The 16443-nt window shown below is 65.2% G+C and overlaps 1 protein-coding gene across 15 annotated transcripts in view; it reads left to right on the forward strand.

Moving 5' to 3' along the window:
- The window catches only part of PKD1 (polycystin 1, transient receptor potential channel interacting), a 41198-nt gene that overhangs the window by 21595 nt on the left and 3160 nt on the right, over window positions 1-16443 (forward strand). For 3 of the 15 annotated variants that reach the window (XM_072754027.1, XM_072754014.1, XM_072754018.1), the window contains exons 15-41: window positions 312-3928; window positions 4105-4254; window positions 5100-5243; window positions 5353-5632; window positions 5704-5917; window positions 6003-6186; window positions 6499-6651; window positions 7342-7486; window positions 7583-8203; window positions 8530-8686; window positions 8926-9178; window positions 9260-9455; window positions 10402-10572; window positions 10651-10794; window positions 10904-11114; window positions 11207-11333; window positions 11534-11812; window positions 13073-13189; window positions 13287-13336; window positions 13587-13771; window positions 13861-13954; window positions 14483-14601; window positions 14676-14878; window positions 14953-15147; window positions 15523-15662; window positions 15968-16080; window positions 16249-16396. In XM_072754027.1, the coding sequence (XP_072610128.1) occupies window positions 312-3928; window positions 4105-4254; window positions 5100-5243; window positions 5353-5632; window positions 5704-5917; window positions 6003-6186; window positions 6499-6651; window positions 7342-7486; window positions 7583-8203; window positions 8530-8686; window positions 8926-9178; window positions 9260-9455; window positions 10402-10572; window positions 10651-10794; window positions 10904-11114; window positions 11207-11333; window positions 11534-11812; window positions 13073-13189; window positions 13287-13336; window positions 13587-13771; window positions 13861-13954; window positions 14483-14601; window positions 14676-14878; window positions 14953-15147; window positions 15523-15662; window positions 15968-16080; window positions 16249-16396 (8410 nt within the window). Of the gene's footprint in view, window positions 1-311; window positions 3929-4104; window positions 4255-5099; window positions 5244-5352; window positions 5633-5703; window positions 5918-6002; window positions 6187-6498; window positions 6652-7341; window positions 7487-7582; window positions 8204-8529; window positions 8687-8925; window positions 9179-9259; window positions 9456-10401; window positions 10573-10650; window positions 10795-10903; window positions 11115-11206; window positions 11334-11533; window positions 11813-13072; window positions 13190-13286; window positions 13337-13586; window positions 13772-13860; window positions 14448-14482; window positions 14602-14675; window positions 14879-14952; window positions 15148-15522; window positions 15663-15967; window positions 16081-16248; window positions 16397-16443 lie in introns of all 15 variants that reach the window. The other 12 variants (XM_072754023.1, XM_072754024.1, XM_072754025.1 and 9 more) reach the window with 8 other exon arrangements.

Here is a 16443-nt window from a genome sequence, read left to right on the forward strand (position 1 = left end):
GCCTCCCACACAGAATACACAGTAAACCAAGGCGCCCCCACCACCTCTGCCCCACACCGGCACCTGCTGTCCTCCTCTCATTCCTGCCAGCGCCTCATGTCTTGCCCTGTGCTGATGGCACCCTGCCCCCCCTCATTGCAAGGACCCTCAGGGCTGGGTCCAAGAGCATTGTCCCTTCATGTTTTAACTGGGGCCCCGTGCTGCCCTCCCAAGGGGCAACACCACACAGCTACATGGGGTTAGGTGGTGACTTTGCCAAGCAGGTGGTGGCAGTGGGCCTGGCCTTGTCCTCACTAGGGTCTGTCCCCTAGGTGAGTACAACCTGACCCTGCTGGTGTCCAACGCCTTTGAGAACCTGACGCAGCAAGTGCCTGTGAGTGTGCGCGCCACCTTACCTGCGGTGGCTGTGGCTGTGGGAAGCCACGTCCTGGTGGCCGGGCAGCCTGTCACCTTCTCCCCACACCCACTGCCTTCACCTGGGGGCATCTTGTACACGTGGGACTTTGGGGATGGCTCCCCAGCTGTGACGCAGCACCAAACAGAGGTCAGCCACACATATGCCTCGAGGGGTATTTACCGCGTCCATCTGGAGGTGAACAACACAGTTAGTGGTGTGACAGCGTGCACCAGCGTCCGCGTCTTTGAGGAGCTCCGGGGCCTGAGTGTGAGCCTGAGCCCATCTGTGGAACAGGGCGCGCCCGTGACAGTCAGCGCCATCCTGGAGTCGGGAGACAACGTCACGTGGACTTTTGACATGGGGGATGGCACCGTGCTTGTGGGCCCCGAGGCCATGGTGGAACACATTTACCTGCGGGCACAGAACCACACGGTGACCGTGGGTGTGTCCAGCCCTGCGGGCCACCTGGCCCTGAGCCTGCCTGTGCACGTCTTCGTCCTGGAGGTGCTGCGGATTGAGCCTGCGGCCTGCATCCCTGTGCAGCCCCACACCTGGTTCACGGCCCACGTCACCGGGGACCCTGCCCACTACATCTTTGACTGGACGTTCGGGGATGGCTCATCCAACACGACCATCTTTGGGGACCCAACGGTGACACACAACTTCACACGGAGTGGAACGTTCCCCTTGGCGTTGGTCCTGTCAAGCCCTGTGAACAAGGCCCATTACTTCACCAGCGTCTGTGTGGAGCCCGAGGTAGGCAACGTCACCCTGTGGCCCGAGAGGCAGTTTGTGCGCCTCGGGGATGAGGCCCATCTGGTGGCTCGTGCCTGGCCCCCCTTCCCCTACCGTTATACCTGGGACTTTGGCCCTGAAGACGCGCCCCGTGTCGGGGGCCCCGAAGCCACGTTCACCTATGCGGACCCAGGTTCCTACCTGGTGACGGTCGCCGTCTCCAACAACATCTCGGCCGCCAATGACTCTGCACTCGTGGAAGTGGAGGAGCCCGTGGAGCTCACGGGCATTGGGTTCAACGGCTCTGGTGTGCTCGAGCTGCAGCGGCCCTACCTGTTCTCTGCCATGGGCCGTGGACACCCCGCCACCTACCTGTGGGAACTGGGGGACGGCGGGCACCTCGAGGGCCCCTCGGTCACGCACGCCTACAACAGCACGGGCCACTTCACCGTCAGGGTGAGCGCGTGGAATGAGGTGAGCCGCGGCGAGGCCTGGCTGAACATCACGGTGCAGCGGCGCGTGCAGGGGCTCAGCGTCAACGCCAGCCGCACGGTGGTGCCCCTCAATGGCAGCGTGAGCTTCACCACCTCCCTGGAGGCCGGCAGCGACGTGCGCTACTCCTGGGTGCTCTGCGACCGCTGCACGCCCATCCCTGGGGGCCCCACCATCTCCTACACCTTCCGCTCCGTGGGCACCTTCAACATCATTGTGACCGCTGAGAACGAGGTGGGCTCCGCCCAGGACAGCATCTTCATCTACGTCCTGCGGCACATCGAGGGGCTGCAGGTGGCAGGGGGAGGGGGCGGCTGCTGCTTCCCCACCAACCACACGCTGCAGCTACAGGCCATGGTCAGCGACGGCACCAACATCTCCTACAGCTGGAGCGCCCAGCGGGATGGCGGCCCGGCCCTGGCCGGCAGCGGCAAAGCCTTCTCACTCACCGTGCTTGAGGCCGGCACGTACCACGTCCGACTGCGGGCTGCCAACATGCTGGGCACAGCCTGGGCCAACCGCACGGTTGACTTTGTGGAGCCCGTGGGTGCACTGGCTGCTGTGGCCTCCCCAAACCCGGCCGCAGTCAATTCCAGCGTCATCCTCTGTGCCGAGCTAGCTGGGGGTAGTGGTGTCACTTACACCTGGTCCCTGGAGGGAGGACTGAGCTGGGAGACCCCAGAGCCATCCTCCACCCATGTCTTCCCCAGCCCCGGCCTGTACCTGATCAGGGTGACAGCTATGAACTGGCTGGGCTCAGCCAATGTGACCATCGAAGTGGCTGTGCAGGTGCCAGTCAGTGGCCTCAGCATCCGGGCCGGCGACATGGACCGCGGCTTCGTGGCAGCAGGCTCTGCGGTGCCCTTCTGGGGACAGCTGGACTCAGGCACCAACGTGAGCTGGTGCTGGACGGTGCCGGGAGGCAGCAGGCGTGGCCAGCAAGTTGCTGTGGTCTTCCGTGACGCGGGCGCCTTTTCCGTGCGGCTCAATGCTTCCAATGCAGTCAGCTGGGTCACGGCCACACGTGAGCTCACGGTAGAGGAGCCCATTGCGGGCCTGGTGGTGTGGGCCGACAGCAAGGTGGCGGAGCCGGGGCAGCTGGTCCACTTCCAGGTCATGCTGGCTGCCGGCTCCGCCGTGCGCTTCCATCTGCAGGTCAGCGGGGCCGCTATGGAGGCGCTCCCTGGGCCCCGCTTCTCCCGCAGCTTCCCCCGAGTCGGGGACTACACGGTGAGCGTCCAGGCTGAGAACCACGTGAGCCGGGCCCAGGCCCAGGTGCGCATCTTGGTGCTCGAGGCTGTGGGTGGGCTCCAGGTGCCCCACTGTTGCGAGCTGGGCATTCCCACGGGCACAGAGAGGAACTTCACAGCCCGGGTGCAGCGTGGGTCCCGCGTGGCCTACGCCTGGTACTTCTCCTTGCAAAAGGTCCAGGGGGACTCACTGGTCATCCTTTCGGGCCGTGATGTCACCTACACCCCCGTTGCTGCGGGGCTGCTGGAAATCCACGTGCGTGCCTTCAACGAGCTGGGCGGTGTGAACCTCACGCTGCTGATGGAGGTCCAGGATGCCATCCAGCATGTGGTGCTGCGCAGTGGCCGCTGCTTTACCAACCGCACAGCCCGGTTTGAGGCCGCCACAAGCCCTAGCCCCCGGCGTGTGGCCTATCGCTGGGACTTCGGGGATGGGGCCGTGGTGGAGGACACGGAGGAGCCCTGGGCTGAACACTCCTATTTGCGGCCAGGGGACTACCGCATAGAGGTGAATGCCTCCAACCTCGTGAGCTTCTTCGTGGCCCAGGCCACAGTCACCGTCCACGTGCTGGCCTGCAGGGAGCCCGAGGTGGATGTGGCCCTGCCCCCACAGGTGTTGATGCGGCGCTCCCAGCGCAACTACCTGGAGGCCCACGTCAACCTGCGTGACTGTGTCACCTACCAGACCGAGTACCGCTGGCAGGTGTACCGTGCTGCCAGCTGCCAGCGGCCTGGGCGCCTGGCTCCTGTGGCCCTGCCCAGTGTGGACATGAGCCGGCCCCAGCTGGTCGTGCCACGGCTGGCACTGCCTGTGGGCCACTACTGCTTTGTGTTCATGGTATCATTTGGGGACACACCGCTGGCACGGAGCATCCAAGCCAATGTGACTGTGGTGCCCGAGCGCCTGGTGCCCATTGTTGAGGGCGGCTCGTACCGCGTGTGGTCAGACACTCAGGATCTGGTGCTGGACGGGAGCAAATCTTATGATCCCAACCTAGAGGACGGTGACCAGACACCACTCAGCTTCCATTGGGCCTGTGTGGCCTCGACACAGGTCGGGTGCCCTGCGGGGCATGGATGTGTCCCCACCCCACCCCTCACCCGGCCCCAGCCCCTAGGTTGTTTGTGCTGCTGAGCCCAGCATAGGGAGGGGGTCTCCCGGCTGTGCCCTCGCCAGGCTCTGCTTTGAAGCCATCCCGGGTCTCACACTCCTTCCCCATGTGGCTGCAGAGTGAGACTGGTGGCTGTACCCTGACCTTCGGGCCCCGGGGAAGCAGTGTGGTCATCGTTCCTCGGGAGCGCCTGCAGGCTGGTGTGGAGTACACCTTCAACCTGACTGTGTGGAAGGCCGGCCGGAAGGAGGAGGCCACCAACCAGACGGTGGGTACTGCTGGCCTGGGCCTGAACCAGCAAGGCCGAGCTCCAGGCCCCTGGGGTGGACAGGGAGCGCTGAGTGTCCAGGGCCGACTGCCCCCAAACACTGCGAGGACTAATGATGTCGTGCTTCTGGAAGCTACTGGTTCTCATTAGGAGTTAGTGCTTTTGATAATTTCTCTTTAACAAAGTGTCCTGCTTCAACATGGTTTCCTCCCAAACGGGCCCCAGGGCCCCAGGCACCGTAGCCACCTGTGAGCGGCTGTTCAGCGCCAAAGGCTGTGAGGAAACAGTCCCCTCCCCAGGGCACGGGTGTCCTCATTTCTGAACAGGAAGGGGCTGTACCCACCTGTACCTGTGCTCACCACTCCCCTCCCCTGGGCCCTCCAGGCGGGTCAGGACCACGGTGTGGCTGATCCCCAGGCAGGTGTGCTGACGGGAGCAGGTGTGCTAGGCTGCATGGGGGTGCCCTGCGAGGCGCTGTCGGCCCCCAACATTGGGGCTCTTCAGTGGGCCTGCCCAGAGTGGGGTCTGGTCTGGATTGGCTGAGGTGGGCCCCAGTCCCAGGCAGCAGGGACTGCGGGGTCCCTTCCCACACACAGGCGCTCATCCGTCGGTTCCCCTTCGTGGGCGAGCACTGAGAATGCCCACCACCGTCCCCAGCCTGGGAGACGCACAACCAGGTGATCGTCCTGGGTGAGGGCTCAGGCCGAGAAGGAGCTGGCCAGGTCCGGAGAGGAGGGCAGTGGTGCCTCCTCTGCCGCCCGGTCAGCCGCCAGCTCCCCGCCGCGCAGCGCAGATTCAAGGGTCTGGCTCAGGTCATGGCTTCCCTCTGACACCCCCGTCCCCAGGTGTTGATCCGCAGGGGCCGCGTGCCCATCGTGTCCTTGGAGTGCGTGTCCTGCAAGGCGCAGGCAGTGTACGCAGTGAGTCGAAGCTCCTACGTGTACCTGGAGGGCCGCTGTGATAACTGCAGCGAGGGTTCCAAGCGAGGGGTGAGCGAGCGGGGGCGGGGCGCCGGGGGGGAGGGGCGACGTGAAGGGGCGGGGCGGGAGCGTCATCGGGCCCCGCCCCTGACCGCGGCCCCGCCCCCGGGCCCCGCAGCGCTGGGCGGCGCGCACCTTCAGCAACCAGACGCTGGTGCTGGACCAGACGACCACGTCGACGGGCAGCTCGGGCATGCGGCTGGTGCTGCGGCGCGGTGTGCTGCGGGACGGCGAGGGCTACACGTTCACGCTCACCGTGCTGGGCCGCTCGGGCGAGGAGGAGGGCTGCGCCTCCATCCGCCTGTCAGCCAACCGGCCCCCGCGCGGGGGCTCCTGCCGCCTCTTCCCGCTTGACGCCGTGCGCGCCCTCACCACCAAGGTGCATTTCGAGTGCACAGGTGAGCGCAGCGGAAGGGGGGGGCGCGGGCGGGGGGCTGGGGGCGCCACTGACGCTCCGAGGGCCCCGCAGGCTGGCAGGACGCCGAAGACGCGAGCGCCCCACTGGTGTACGCACTGCTGCTGCGGCGCTGTCGCCAGGGCCACTGCGAGGAGTTCTGCGTGTACAGGGGCAGCCTCTCTGCCTACGGAGCTGTGTTGCCGCCGGGTTTCGCACCGCACTTCCAGGTGGGCCTGGCTGTGGTCGTGCAGGACCAGCTGGGTGCAGCTGTGGTCGCTCTCAACAGGTGAGCCTGGACGGGGGAGGGGTCGGGACAGGTGGCAGGTGGGAGTGGGGACTGCCACTCCTTCACCCCGGGACTCTGCCCTCAGGTCTCTGGCCATCACCCTGCCACAGCCTCCTGGCGACCCCCAGGGAGGACCCGCAGACCTCACCAGCTGGTTGCACGGCCTCACGGAGAGCATGCTGCCCAGGCTGCTGAGACAGGCCGACCCCCAGCACGTCATCGAGTACTCGCTGGCCCTCATCACTGTGCTCAATGAGGCCAGTGCAGGGGTGAGGACTCCTCTCATCTGTCCTCAGTGGGGACAGTGGGCCCACACCAGTCCCTGCAGCGTAGCACGTGCTTAGTTCTCTTGTGGGTCACCTTGAAACAAGTTCTGGTCCCTGTCCCCACCTGTGGACTCCCCCACTCCCGAGCACACCCCTGGGAAGGAGTCCTGGGAAAGCTTCCTTTTGCTCCTGAAGAAACAGTCCTTGAGCTGCCACCCAACTTTCGTGGTGGTGGAGACAGCCTGCACTGCCCCCCCACTGCTGCTGGGGCTGCTCGTTGCCCACTCAGGGCCCCACTGTGCTTGCTGCCTGCAGTCCGAGCAGGTTCTGGCCGTGGAGGCAGAGGAGGATGCCAGGCGGCAGCTGCAAGCCCAGATCCGCAAGAATGTCACAGAGACTTTGGTCTCCCTGCGGGTCAACACCGTGGATGACATCCAGCAGATCGCGGCGGCGCTGGCCCAGTGCACGGTAGGGGGATGCTCAGGCCCTTTGGCAGCCCTTGTCCCAGCCAGTCTCCCCAGTCATTTGCTGGTCTTTGGGCATTCCAGGGTGGAGCCACAGGGGCCTCCATCCTTCTGGTGACTGTGCAGGGTGGCCTGGGGCATAAGGAATAGCCTAGCTATAGGGGGGTCGGACACGAAGAGGCCATTCCTGTGCCATCCCCCTCCAGCCCACAGTCACGCCCCACCTGGCTTCTGTAGCTTGGAGAGCGACCCACTCCACTGTCCAGGGCTCGGGGACTGGACTGGGCTGGTCCAGGTTGAGCCTAGTCTCAGTGGGGGGTGGGAAATTGCTCCAGAGCCTTCAACAGAGAAGGGAGCAGAGCCCCTTCCCAGGGAGGTGGGGAGCCCTGTGCCATGTGGCTCCCATGGCCATGCACGTGGCTGGGGGTGGGTGGCAGGGCCCCATCACTCTGGGTCTTATTTGGGTGGAGAGAAGCCACAGAAGAGCTTTCAGCAGGGAGGCATGTGGGTGGAACCCACACTTGGGGTAGTTTTTCCAGCTGCATCATGAAGGGGGTTGGAAAAGGCCAGGGCCATAGTGGGCGCCCAGCAGCATAGCCCGTGTGACAGAGCTGAGCCGGCCCTAGGCGTTGGGGGTGTGGCGCTGGGCAGCCAGGCTGGAGTTGGGTGGAACACAGAGCCAGCCTCTCTGCAGGTGTCCAGCAGGGAGCTCGTATGCCACTCCTGCCTGAAGAAGACGCTGCATAAGCTTGAGGCTATGATGCGCATCCTGCAGGCCGAGACTGCTGCCGGCACTGGGACGCCCACGGGCATAGCTGACAGCATTCTCAACATCACAGGTGCGGGCAAGGCCTCAGCAGGCTCGTGTGGCTCCCCCCACCTCCTCCTGCCTCTCCCCCACAAGCATTCCTCCACAACCTCCTGTGCTCTCACAGGCGACCTCATCCACTTGGCCAGTGTGGACATGCAGGGCCCGCAGCCCTCGGAGCTGGGCACAGAGCGGCCCTCACTCATGGTAGCATCCAGGGCCTACCACCTCTCATCGGCCCTCATGTGCATCCTCATGCGCTCCCGTGTGCTCAACGAGGAGCCCCTGATGCTGGCGGGCGAGGAGATTGTGGCCCAGGGCAAGCGCTCCGACCCGCTGAGCCTGCTGTGCCAGGGCAACGCCTCGGTTCCCAGCTGCCACTTCTCTATCCCCACGGCCTTCAGCGGGGCCCTGTCCAACCTCAGTGATGTGGTGCAGCTCATGTTCCTCGTCGACTCCAATCCCTTCCCCTTCGGCTACATCAGCAACTACACCGTTTCCACCAAGGTGGCCTCCATGGCCTTCCAGACGCAGGCCGGCACCCAGATCCCCATCGGGCAGCTGGCCTCGGAGCGCGCCATCATCGTGAAAGTGCCCAACAGCTCCGACCAGGCTGCTCCGGGCCACCGCGCCCCTGCTGGCTCCACCGTCATCCAGCCCCAGGCCTCCATCAGCGTTGTGGTCACCCCTGAGAACAGCAACCCGGCAGCCGGGCTGCACCTGCAGCTCACCTACACGCTGCTCAGTGGTGGGTGCCGCGGGCGGGGTGCTCGGGGCTGCTGCCTCCTCCCCACCTTAGCCCGGCCCGTGTGGGGGCAGCAGGGGTGCGCCAGGTGAGGAGGTGTTTCTCACGGACCACCCCCCAATTCGTGGCCTTTGGTAAAGTCTGCCTTCTGCTTCACAGGCTTCGGGGGCCTGGCCTGGGGGCAGTGGGGGAGGAGCGCAGAGCTGGCTGGAGAGTGCTCCAGCCCCCTAAGCCCTAGTTAGCGGGGAGGGCTCCCGATAGCTCCCGCGGTGCCCCCCGGGCTGAGCGACTGCCCAGGGCCTCCGCCCAACCTATACTTGTGCCCCTAGAGCGCTACTTGCCCGAGGAGCCTGAGCCCTACCTGGCCGTGTACTTTGACTCCGTGCCCGGGCCCAACGAGCACAACTGCTCCGCCAGCAGGAGGATCAGCCTGGAGGAGCTGGCGGGCGGCGACCACAGGCCCTATACCTTCTTCATCGCCCCAGGGTGAGCACCCGCCCTGCTGGTGGGAAGCAGGCCCACAGAGGACCTATTGTGGGCGTGGGGCTGACCTCTGAGGGCAGGGTGGGTGTGACCAGATCCCCGGGTGCTGAGGTCACATGCTCTCCCTGTGGGAAGAGATGTGGCGGCAGGAGGGGGTGGGCCAGGCATGGCTCTGAGCATGGCTGGGGCCTAGAGCCTGGGGCCTGGCAGGGTCTGGCTGTGACACTCCCTTGTCCTTCTAGGACCAGAGAACCAGGTGGGACTTACTACCTGAATCTGACCAGCCACTTCCGCTGGTCAGCACTGGAAGTGAGTGTGGGCCTGTACACGTCCCTGTGTCAGTACTTCAGCGAGAAGGAGATGATGTGGAAGACAGAGGGGCTTGTGCCTCTGGAGGAGACGTCCCCCAGCCAGGCTGTCTGCCTTACCCGCCACCTCACTGCCTTTGGTGCCAGCCTCTTTGTCCCCCCCAGCCACGTCCACTTCATCTTTCCGGTGAGTGGCACCCTGTTTCTTCGTCCTGAGAAGGTGAGGTGGGGGATGTGGCTCCTGGGCCTGATGGCTCTGTCTCCCCAGGAGCCGGCCTCAGGCGTGAACTACATCGTCCTGCTGACGTGTACCGTGTGCCTGGTCACCTATGCAGTCATGGCCGTGATCCTGCATAAGCTGGACCAGCTGGACGTCAGCCGGGTGCGCATCATCCCTTTCTGCGGGAAGGGAGGCCGCTTCAAGTATGAGATCCTGGTCAAGACCGGCTGGGGCCGAGGCTCAGGTGAGTAGAGGGGCTGCCCCCGGCTTGTGCTCTCTGGCCACCTGCCCTCACGGTGATGCCACACGAGGGCTCAGTTTACCCAGCATGTTGCGAGCAGGAGCGTATGGGTCGTCCCGGCACTGTCGGGACACCGGGGCACTGGAACACAGGGCCTTCCTGTGTGGGTGGCGGATGGTCAAAGGGTGAGGGTGGTCATGAGCCATTACTGGTCGTGAGCAAGGACAGCATGACACAGATGTGAGACATGCTGAGGATAAAAGCGTTTGATTTCATTGTGAAGCACTTGCTGAGTGGTCTGGACAGTGGTTGCCGAGCAGCCACGGCACTTCCTGCAGGCAGAGAGCCCGTTCTCCAGCCTCGCGGCGGCTTCGGACGCCTCCCTGTTGCCCCTCTGAACGCTCCTGAGTGGGTATTTTGCCAGTGTCAGGTGTTCTGCACCATCTTCGTCCTTCCCCTCCTGATGTTTGCCATCACGGGCCCCAGGTGGTGTCACTGGCCCGGTTACTTTGGATCCTAAGTCACCGCCCTGCGCTGCCACTTTTCACTTCCTTTCTGTGCTTCCACTCTTGTCGGCCAGTCCCCTTCTGATGCCCCAATTGTATAAAACGTTGCGTGTGTTTATCACCGGGAGACAGGCGGGCAGCGCCCCGCGGGCCAGGTGGTGTGTGGGAACTGACGGGGACGCTGGTCCGCTGTTCCCAGAGCAGACTGGGGAGCTCGTGGCCCAGCTTCTGTCTCACGTGGTCACCCGGCTGACCCGCCCTGAGCCCGAGCACGTGCCATGCCGTCAGGGGTCACGTCCCTGGCACGTGACATCACTGACGTGGTATCTGTCGGCCGTGCAGAGCCAGACCGCCCGTGTCTGGTGAGGGAAGGAAGGGGGGCCCGGGGTCACGCGTCTGTCGGGCAGCACTCCAGCCCCTCTGTGCGTCCATCCAACCTCCAGGTACCACGGCACACGTGGGCATCATGCTGTACGGGGCAGAGGGCCGCAGCGGCCACCGGCACCTGGATGGGGACAGAGCCTTCCGCCGCAACAGCCTGGACGTGTTCCAGATTGCCACCCCGCACAGCCTGGGCAGCGTGCGCAAGATCCGCGTGTGGCATGACAACAAAGGTCTGTGGGGGCACCCGCAGCCAGCCCGCCAGCACCCCAGGCGCGCCTGCCGGCCTGACGCATCCCCCCCACCCCCAGGCCTCAGCCCCGCCTGGTTCCTGCAGCACGTCATTGTCAGGGACCTGCAGAATGCCCGCAGCACCTTCTTCCTGGTCAATGACTGGCTGTCGGTGGAGACCGAGGCCAACGGCGGCCTCGTAGAGAAGGAGGTGCTGGCAGCAAGTAAGGGCCTGGCCGTCCCACCTGAGCAGCCTGGGGCTGAGCAGCCTGGGGGTGGCCCTGGGCCCGCGGCTCCTCAAGCCCGTCCATCCTTCCGTCCGTCCCTCCCCAGGCGAGGCAGCCCTGCGGCGGTCCCAGCGCCTCCTTGTGGCCGAGCTGCAGCGCGGCTTCTTTGACAAGCACATCTGGCTCTCCATATGGGACCGGCCGCCTCGGAGCCGCTTCACTCGTGTCCAGCGGGCCACCTGCTGCGTCCTCCTCATCTGTCTCTTCCTGGGCGCCAATGCCGTGTGGTACGGGGTCGTGGGAGACACTGCCTCCAGGTGGGTGCCTGGGGGCTCGGATGGCCTCCTCCTGCCCCCCTGCCTCCTCCAGCCTGTCCTAGCCCGGGTCTCTCTCCTCTCTTGCCCCACAGCGCGGGGCCTGTGTCCACTCGGATCCCGCTGAGTGTTGACACGATTGCCGTCGGCCTGGTGTCCAGTGTGGTCGTCTATCCCGTCTACCTGGTCATCCTGTTTCTCTTCCGGATGTCCCGGAGCAAGGTGGGCCAGGGACCGCGGGGCTGCCAGAGGGCGGAGCGTGGGCTTCAGGCTTCTGCCGAGGGTGGTCAGTGCGGCAGCCAGAGCGGGAGAGTCAGGGGTCGCGGTGTTGACGAGCCCTTAGCTGGACTGACCCAAGAAAAAAGAGAAACAGATTGTCAAAGCCTTGGATGAGCCCAGGGTTCTCCCTGCCAACGCCACAGAAACCACTAGGACAGTGGGGGAGCCGTGGACTGCTGTCTACCAGCCTGTCACATGACCCAGGCCCCGCGGACAAGTTCCTGGGACAAGTGACCGAACTGACCAGAGAGGAGATTGCCCCGGGAGAGGCCTCCAGCGAGAGGCCGGAGCAGCGATCTAAGACCTCCCGCATGGAGCAGCGCGTTGGCCTCCCTGGTGGCGCCTGGCCACTGCCCAGGAGTCAGCACGGCCTCCACGAACTGACCTGTCCCGTCCCATGTGGCCAGAGCCGGATGCAAGAGGTACCGGCCAAACAGCCACAGCCTCCTGAGCAGGACGGAGGCCCAGAATCCAGCAGTGGGCGGCAACTGCCTGCTCTGGCTGCTTGTGTTCAGTCAACGACGATGAAAGCTCAAGTTCCTCAGGTCACCAGCCCCGTTTCCCGTGCTCTGTAGCAGCACGGGGCTCATGGCTACCATGGCAGGCAGGGCGTCATTCTAGGACATTCTTTAGCATAGCACTGTGCTAGGCTCGGCCTTGCTCAGAAGGTAGCACGCCTCCACGGGGCAGGGCCCGGTCTGCCTTCCCCCGCTGACCTCCCTCCGATGACCTCGCCCCACTGACCTCCCTCTGCTGACCTCCCTCTGCTGACCTCACCCTGCTGACCTCACCCCGCTGACCTCACCCGCTGACCTTGCCCTCACTGACCTCCCTCCGCTGACCTGCCCCCCTGCTGACCTCGCCCCGCTGACCTCACCCCCCTGACGTCCCCCCACCCCGCTGATCTCTCCCCTGCTGACCTCCCTCCACTGACCATGCCCCTGCTGACCACGTCCCCCGCTGACTTGCCGTGCTGACCCCCCCACTGACCTGCCCCCCACTGACCTCGCCCCCACTGACCTCACCCCCGCTGACCTCCCTCTGCTGACCCTGTCCCCACTGACCTCGCCCCCACTGACCTCCCCCTGCTGACCCTGCCCCCAGTGACCACACCCCTGCTGACCTCCCCCTCCTGACCCTGCCCCCCACCGACCTTGCTTCTGCTGACCTCATACCTGCTGACCTCCCCCTGCTGACCTGCTCCCCCGCTGACTTCCCCCTACTGACCCTCCCCCCTGTTGACCTGCCCCCCACTGACCTCGCCCCCACTGACCTTCCCCTGCTGACCCTGCCCCCACTGACCTCGCCCCCACTGACCTCGAACCTGCTGACCTCCCCCTGCTGACCTCCCACACTGACTTCCCCCTGCTGACCCTCCCCCCTGCTGACCTGCCCCCCACTGACCTCGCCCTTGCTGACCTCCCCCTGCTGACCCTGCCCCCCACTGACCTGCTCCCCCTGCTGATCTCGCCCGCCACTGACCACGCCCCCACTGACTTCGCCTCTACTGACCTCACCCCTGCTGACCTCCCCCTGGTGACCTGTTCCTCCTGCTGACCTCGCTCCCTTTAGCCTCCCCACCCCACTGACCCTCCCCTCTGCTGACCTGTCCCCCCTGCTGACCCCCCGCCACCGACCTCGCCCCTGTGACCTCCCCCACTGACAGCCCACCTCTTCCGTAGGTGGCCGGGGGCCCGAGCCCCACCCCCGCAGGGCAGCAGGTACTGGACGTTGACAGCTACCTGGACTCGTCTGTGCTGGATGGCTCCTTCCTCACCTTCCCGGGGCTGCGCGCAGAGGCAAGTGTGCCCCCAGGGGCCCTGCCAGGCTGGGGGTGGGGGTACCTGCCACCTTGGGCAGTCCAGGGTCCTAGGGATTCTCTGTACTTCTCAACAGGCCTTTGCTGGACAAATGAAAAGCGACTTATTTTTGGATGATTCTAAAAGGTAGGGGTCCCTAGAGCAAACGTGAGCCTCGGCGTGGGTCGGCCATGGCCTGTGTGTGCCATGTCACGGGTGTCTGGGCTGCGTGGGCCATGTGCGTGTCCTGGGCAGGGGTTGGCAGGCCTGTGTGTTGCCCACACCCCACCTCAGGGCCCTGTTTGCTCAGAAGCTTCTGGAGTCCCTGTGTGATTGGAACTGGGAGTGTGCACAAGTGTCCCCTGGGTTCCCCTTGTCCAACCCGTGTCACCCTCAGCCTGGTGTGCTGGCCATCTAGCGAAGGCACACTTAACTGGCCGGACCTGCTGAGTGACCCGTCCATCATGGGCAGCACCCTGCAGCAGGTGGCTCGGGGCCGCACGGGCCACACGCTGGGCCCGGAGGACGACGGTCTCTCTCTGCTGAGCCCCTCCTCACCCGCCAAATACTTCTCAGCTTCAGGTGGGCATCGCCCTGCTCTCCCAGGAGGGCCCCGAGGTGGGGGTTGGAGGAGCTGTGCCCTCCCTGACATGCACTGCTCCTGCCTCCAGATGAGGACCTGATCCAGCAGATCCTGGCTGAAGGCGCCAGCAGCCTGGCCCCCACCCAGGACACCCAAGTGGAAACGGATCTGCTCACCAGCCTGTGAGTGCCTGGCCGCTGGGGCTCAGGGTGGTGGGAGCCTGGGCCGGGAATCCCTGCTTGCCTCCTGGACGGGCCTGTGCTGTGCCATCCGTGTGCCCCGCCGCGGGGCTGGGCCCCGTCCCTGTGAACCCTGTCTGCACAGAGGCCAAGGCCGAAGGTGGGCCGGGTGGGGCGTGCTCGGCGGTAGGTGCCAGCCCAGGCCAGGCCGGTGCGAGAAGCAGGCGGGGGCACGGGCTGGGGGCCACTTGGGCGGTGCTGTGGAAGGCCACCGCTGCTGGGGTGCTGGCCCGATGGGGCAGGGTGAGGACCCCACTCACTGAGGGTGGAGGCCGGAAGCAACGGGGAGCCAGGACCAGGCTGATGCAGGTTTCCAGCCCGGGAAGCAGGCTGGGTGCCGGGGCCCTTCCTTGGTCACGTCCACCCGTCCACCCGCTGACAGTGGGGAGGGCACCGCATCGCCAGAAGAGGCTCGAGCTGAAACTGCGGGCTACAGGTGAGCGCAAGCTACTCCCCTCTTCTGTGCCTCAGGTCTAGCGCCCCCGGGGAGACGGCGGAGACGCTGACGCTGCAGAGGCTGGGGGAGAGGGGGCCGTCCAGCCCCGGCGTGACCTGGGAGCAGCCCTCATTGGCCAGGCTCTCCGGGACAGGTGTGCCCCTGTGTCCCCAGGATGCCCCCCGCCCTCCCCAGGGCTGCCTGTCACCGGCCTGTCTCCCTCCCCAGGGCTGGCGGAGAGTCTGCAGAAGCGGCTGCTGCCCGCCTGGTGTGCGTCTCTGGCCCACGGGCTCAGCTTGCTCTTGGCCGCCGTGGCTGTGGGGGTCTCCGGCTGGGTGGGCTCCAGCTTCCCCCCTGGTGTGAGCGTGATGTGGCTCCTCTCAAGCAGCTCCAGTTTCTTGGCCTCCTTCCTTGGTTGGGAGCCCCTCAAGGTAAATGGGATGCGGGGGGCCGGGCCAGCAGCGTATGGCACCTGCAGGCCGCTCTGATGCCGCCTGTGGCGCAGGTCCTGCTGGAAGCCCTGTACTTCTCACTGGTGGCCAAGCGGCTCCATCCTGATGAGGATGATACCCTGGTGGAGAGCCCGGCTGTGACCCCTGTGAGCGAGCGTGTGCCCCGCGTGAGGCCCCCCCACGGCTTTGCGCTCTTCCTGGCAAAGGAGGAAGCCCGAAAGGTCAAGAGGCTGCATGGGATGCTGAGGGTGAGCTCAGTCACGGGTGCCCAGCACCTGCTGTCCACCTGCATTCTGGCCAACGTGCTGGCTTCCTGTAGGTTCTCCCTTCATCAAAAACCGCACACCTACCCTTTACTTCCACAGAGGCCCTATGGCCCCTACCCCATCACCCCCAACTCCTACCCCCCCAGTCCTTGCTCTCTCTTCATGTCTGGCTCAGATGCCTCCTCTGCCTGGCCTCTCAGGGCCCTCGGGGTGGTCTCCGCCCCCAGCAGGGCATTGGCAGGTGTCTGTGTTGTCTTCTTGGCACCAAGGACCTTGGCCACGGGCAGATTGCCGGCCGGCTCTATTGTGGTGGGTGAGACTTGGATTGGCTGACCCCAGGGCTGTCCTTGCCTCCAGAGCCTGCTGGTGTATATGCTCTTTTTGCTGGTGACGCTGCTGGCCAACCACGGGGATGCCTCATGTCACAACCATGCCTACCGCTTACAGAGTGCCATCAAGCAGGAGCTGGGCAGCCAGGCCTTCCTGGCCATCACCCGGTATGGACACCCTAAGCACATGCACATACGCCAGGTCAGGAGGGCACTGATGCCAACCAGGCCCCATCTTGACCCTGGCCTTGGGCCAACGCAGTCCCCAGGAGGTATGGGGAAGGGTCTTGGTCCAGTTTTGTCAGGCCAGCTCCATAAAACTTACTGTCCTAAATGCAAGTAGGCTAAGGAATGTGAGTCTTCACCTTGTCCCCTTCTGTGGCACTGGCAGCCTGTCATTGGCTGGGCTGCTGACCACCCTCACCACGGGTTCCGGGAGCTTCGGGGTAGAGCATGTGACTGTGTGTGGGCAGGTCTGATGAGTTCTGGCCATGGATGTCACACGTGCTGCTTCCCTACATCCATGGGAACCAGTCCGGCCCAGAGCTGGGGCCCCCACGGCTGCGGCAGGTGCGACTGCAGGAAGGTGAGCGGCTTCCAGCTGCCTGGCTAGGTGCCCTTTATCTTCCCTCTGCCTCCCTTCTTTATGGCTTCTCCCTTCAGGGCTGCAGGGAGGGTTTAGGGAGCCCATGGAGCGCCCTGCCCAGGCAGCGCTGGTTTAGTCACGCTCACTCCTTGGCTGCTCTGCTTGTAGCTCTGTGCCCAGACCCTCCTGGCGCCGCGGTGCACGCGTGCTCAGCCGGCCAGGGCGCCTTCAGCACCGGGGACTACAGCATTGGCTGGGGTCGTGCTGCCCACAACGGCTCTGAGACGTGGGCCTACTCTGCGCCAGACCTACTGGGGTAAGCACAGCGGTGCCCCCGCGGTTCCCTCCCTGGTGCCTGCGCGC

Source organism: Vulpes vulpes, chromosome 3 (genome assembly GCF_048418805.1).
Source record: "Vulpes vulpes isolate BD-2025 chromosome 3, VulVul3, whole genome shotgun sequence".
NCBI classification, from domain to species: Eukaryota; Metazoa; Chordata; class Mammalia; order Carnivora; family Canidae; genus Vulpes; species Vulpes vulpes.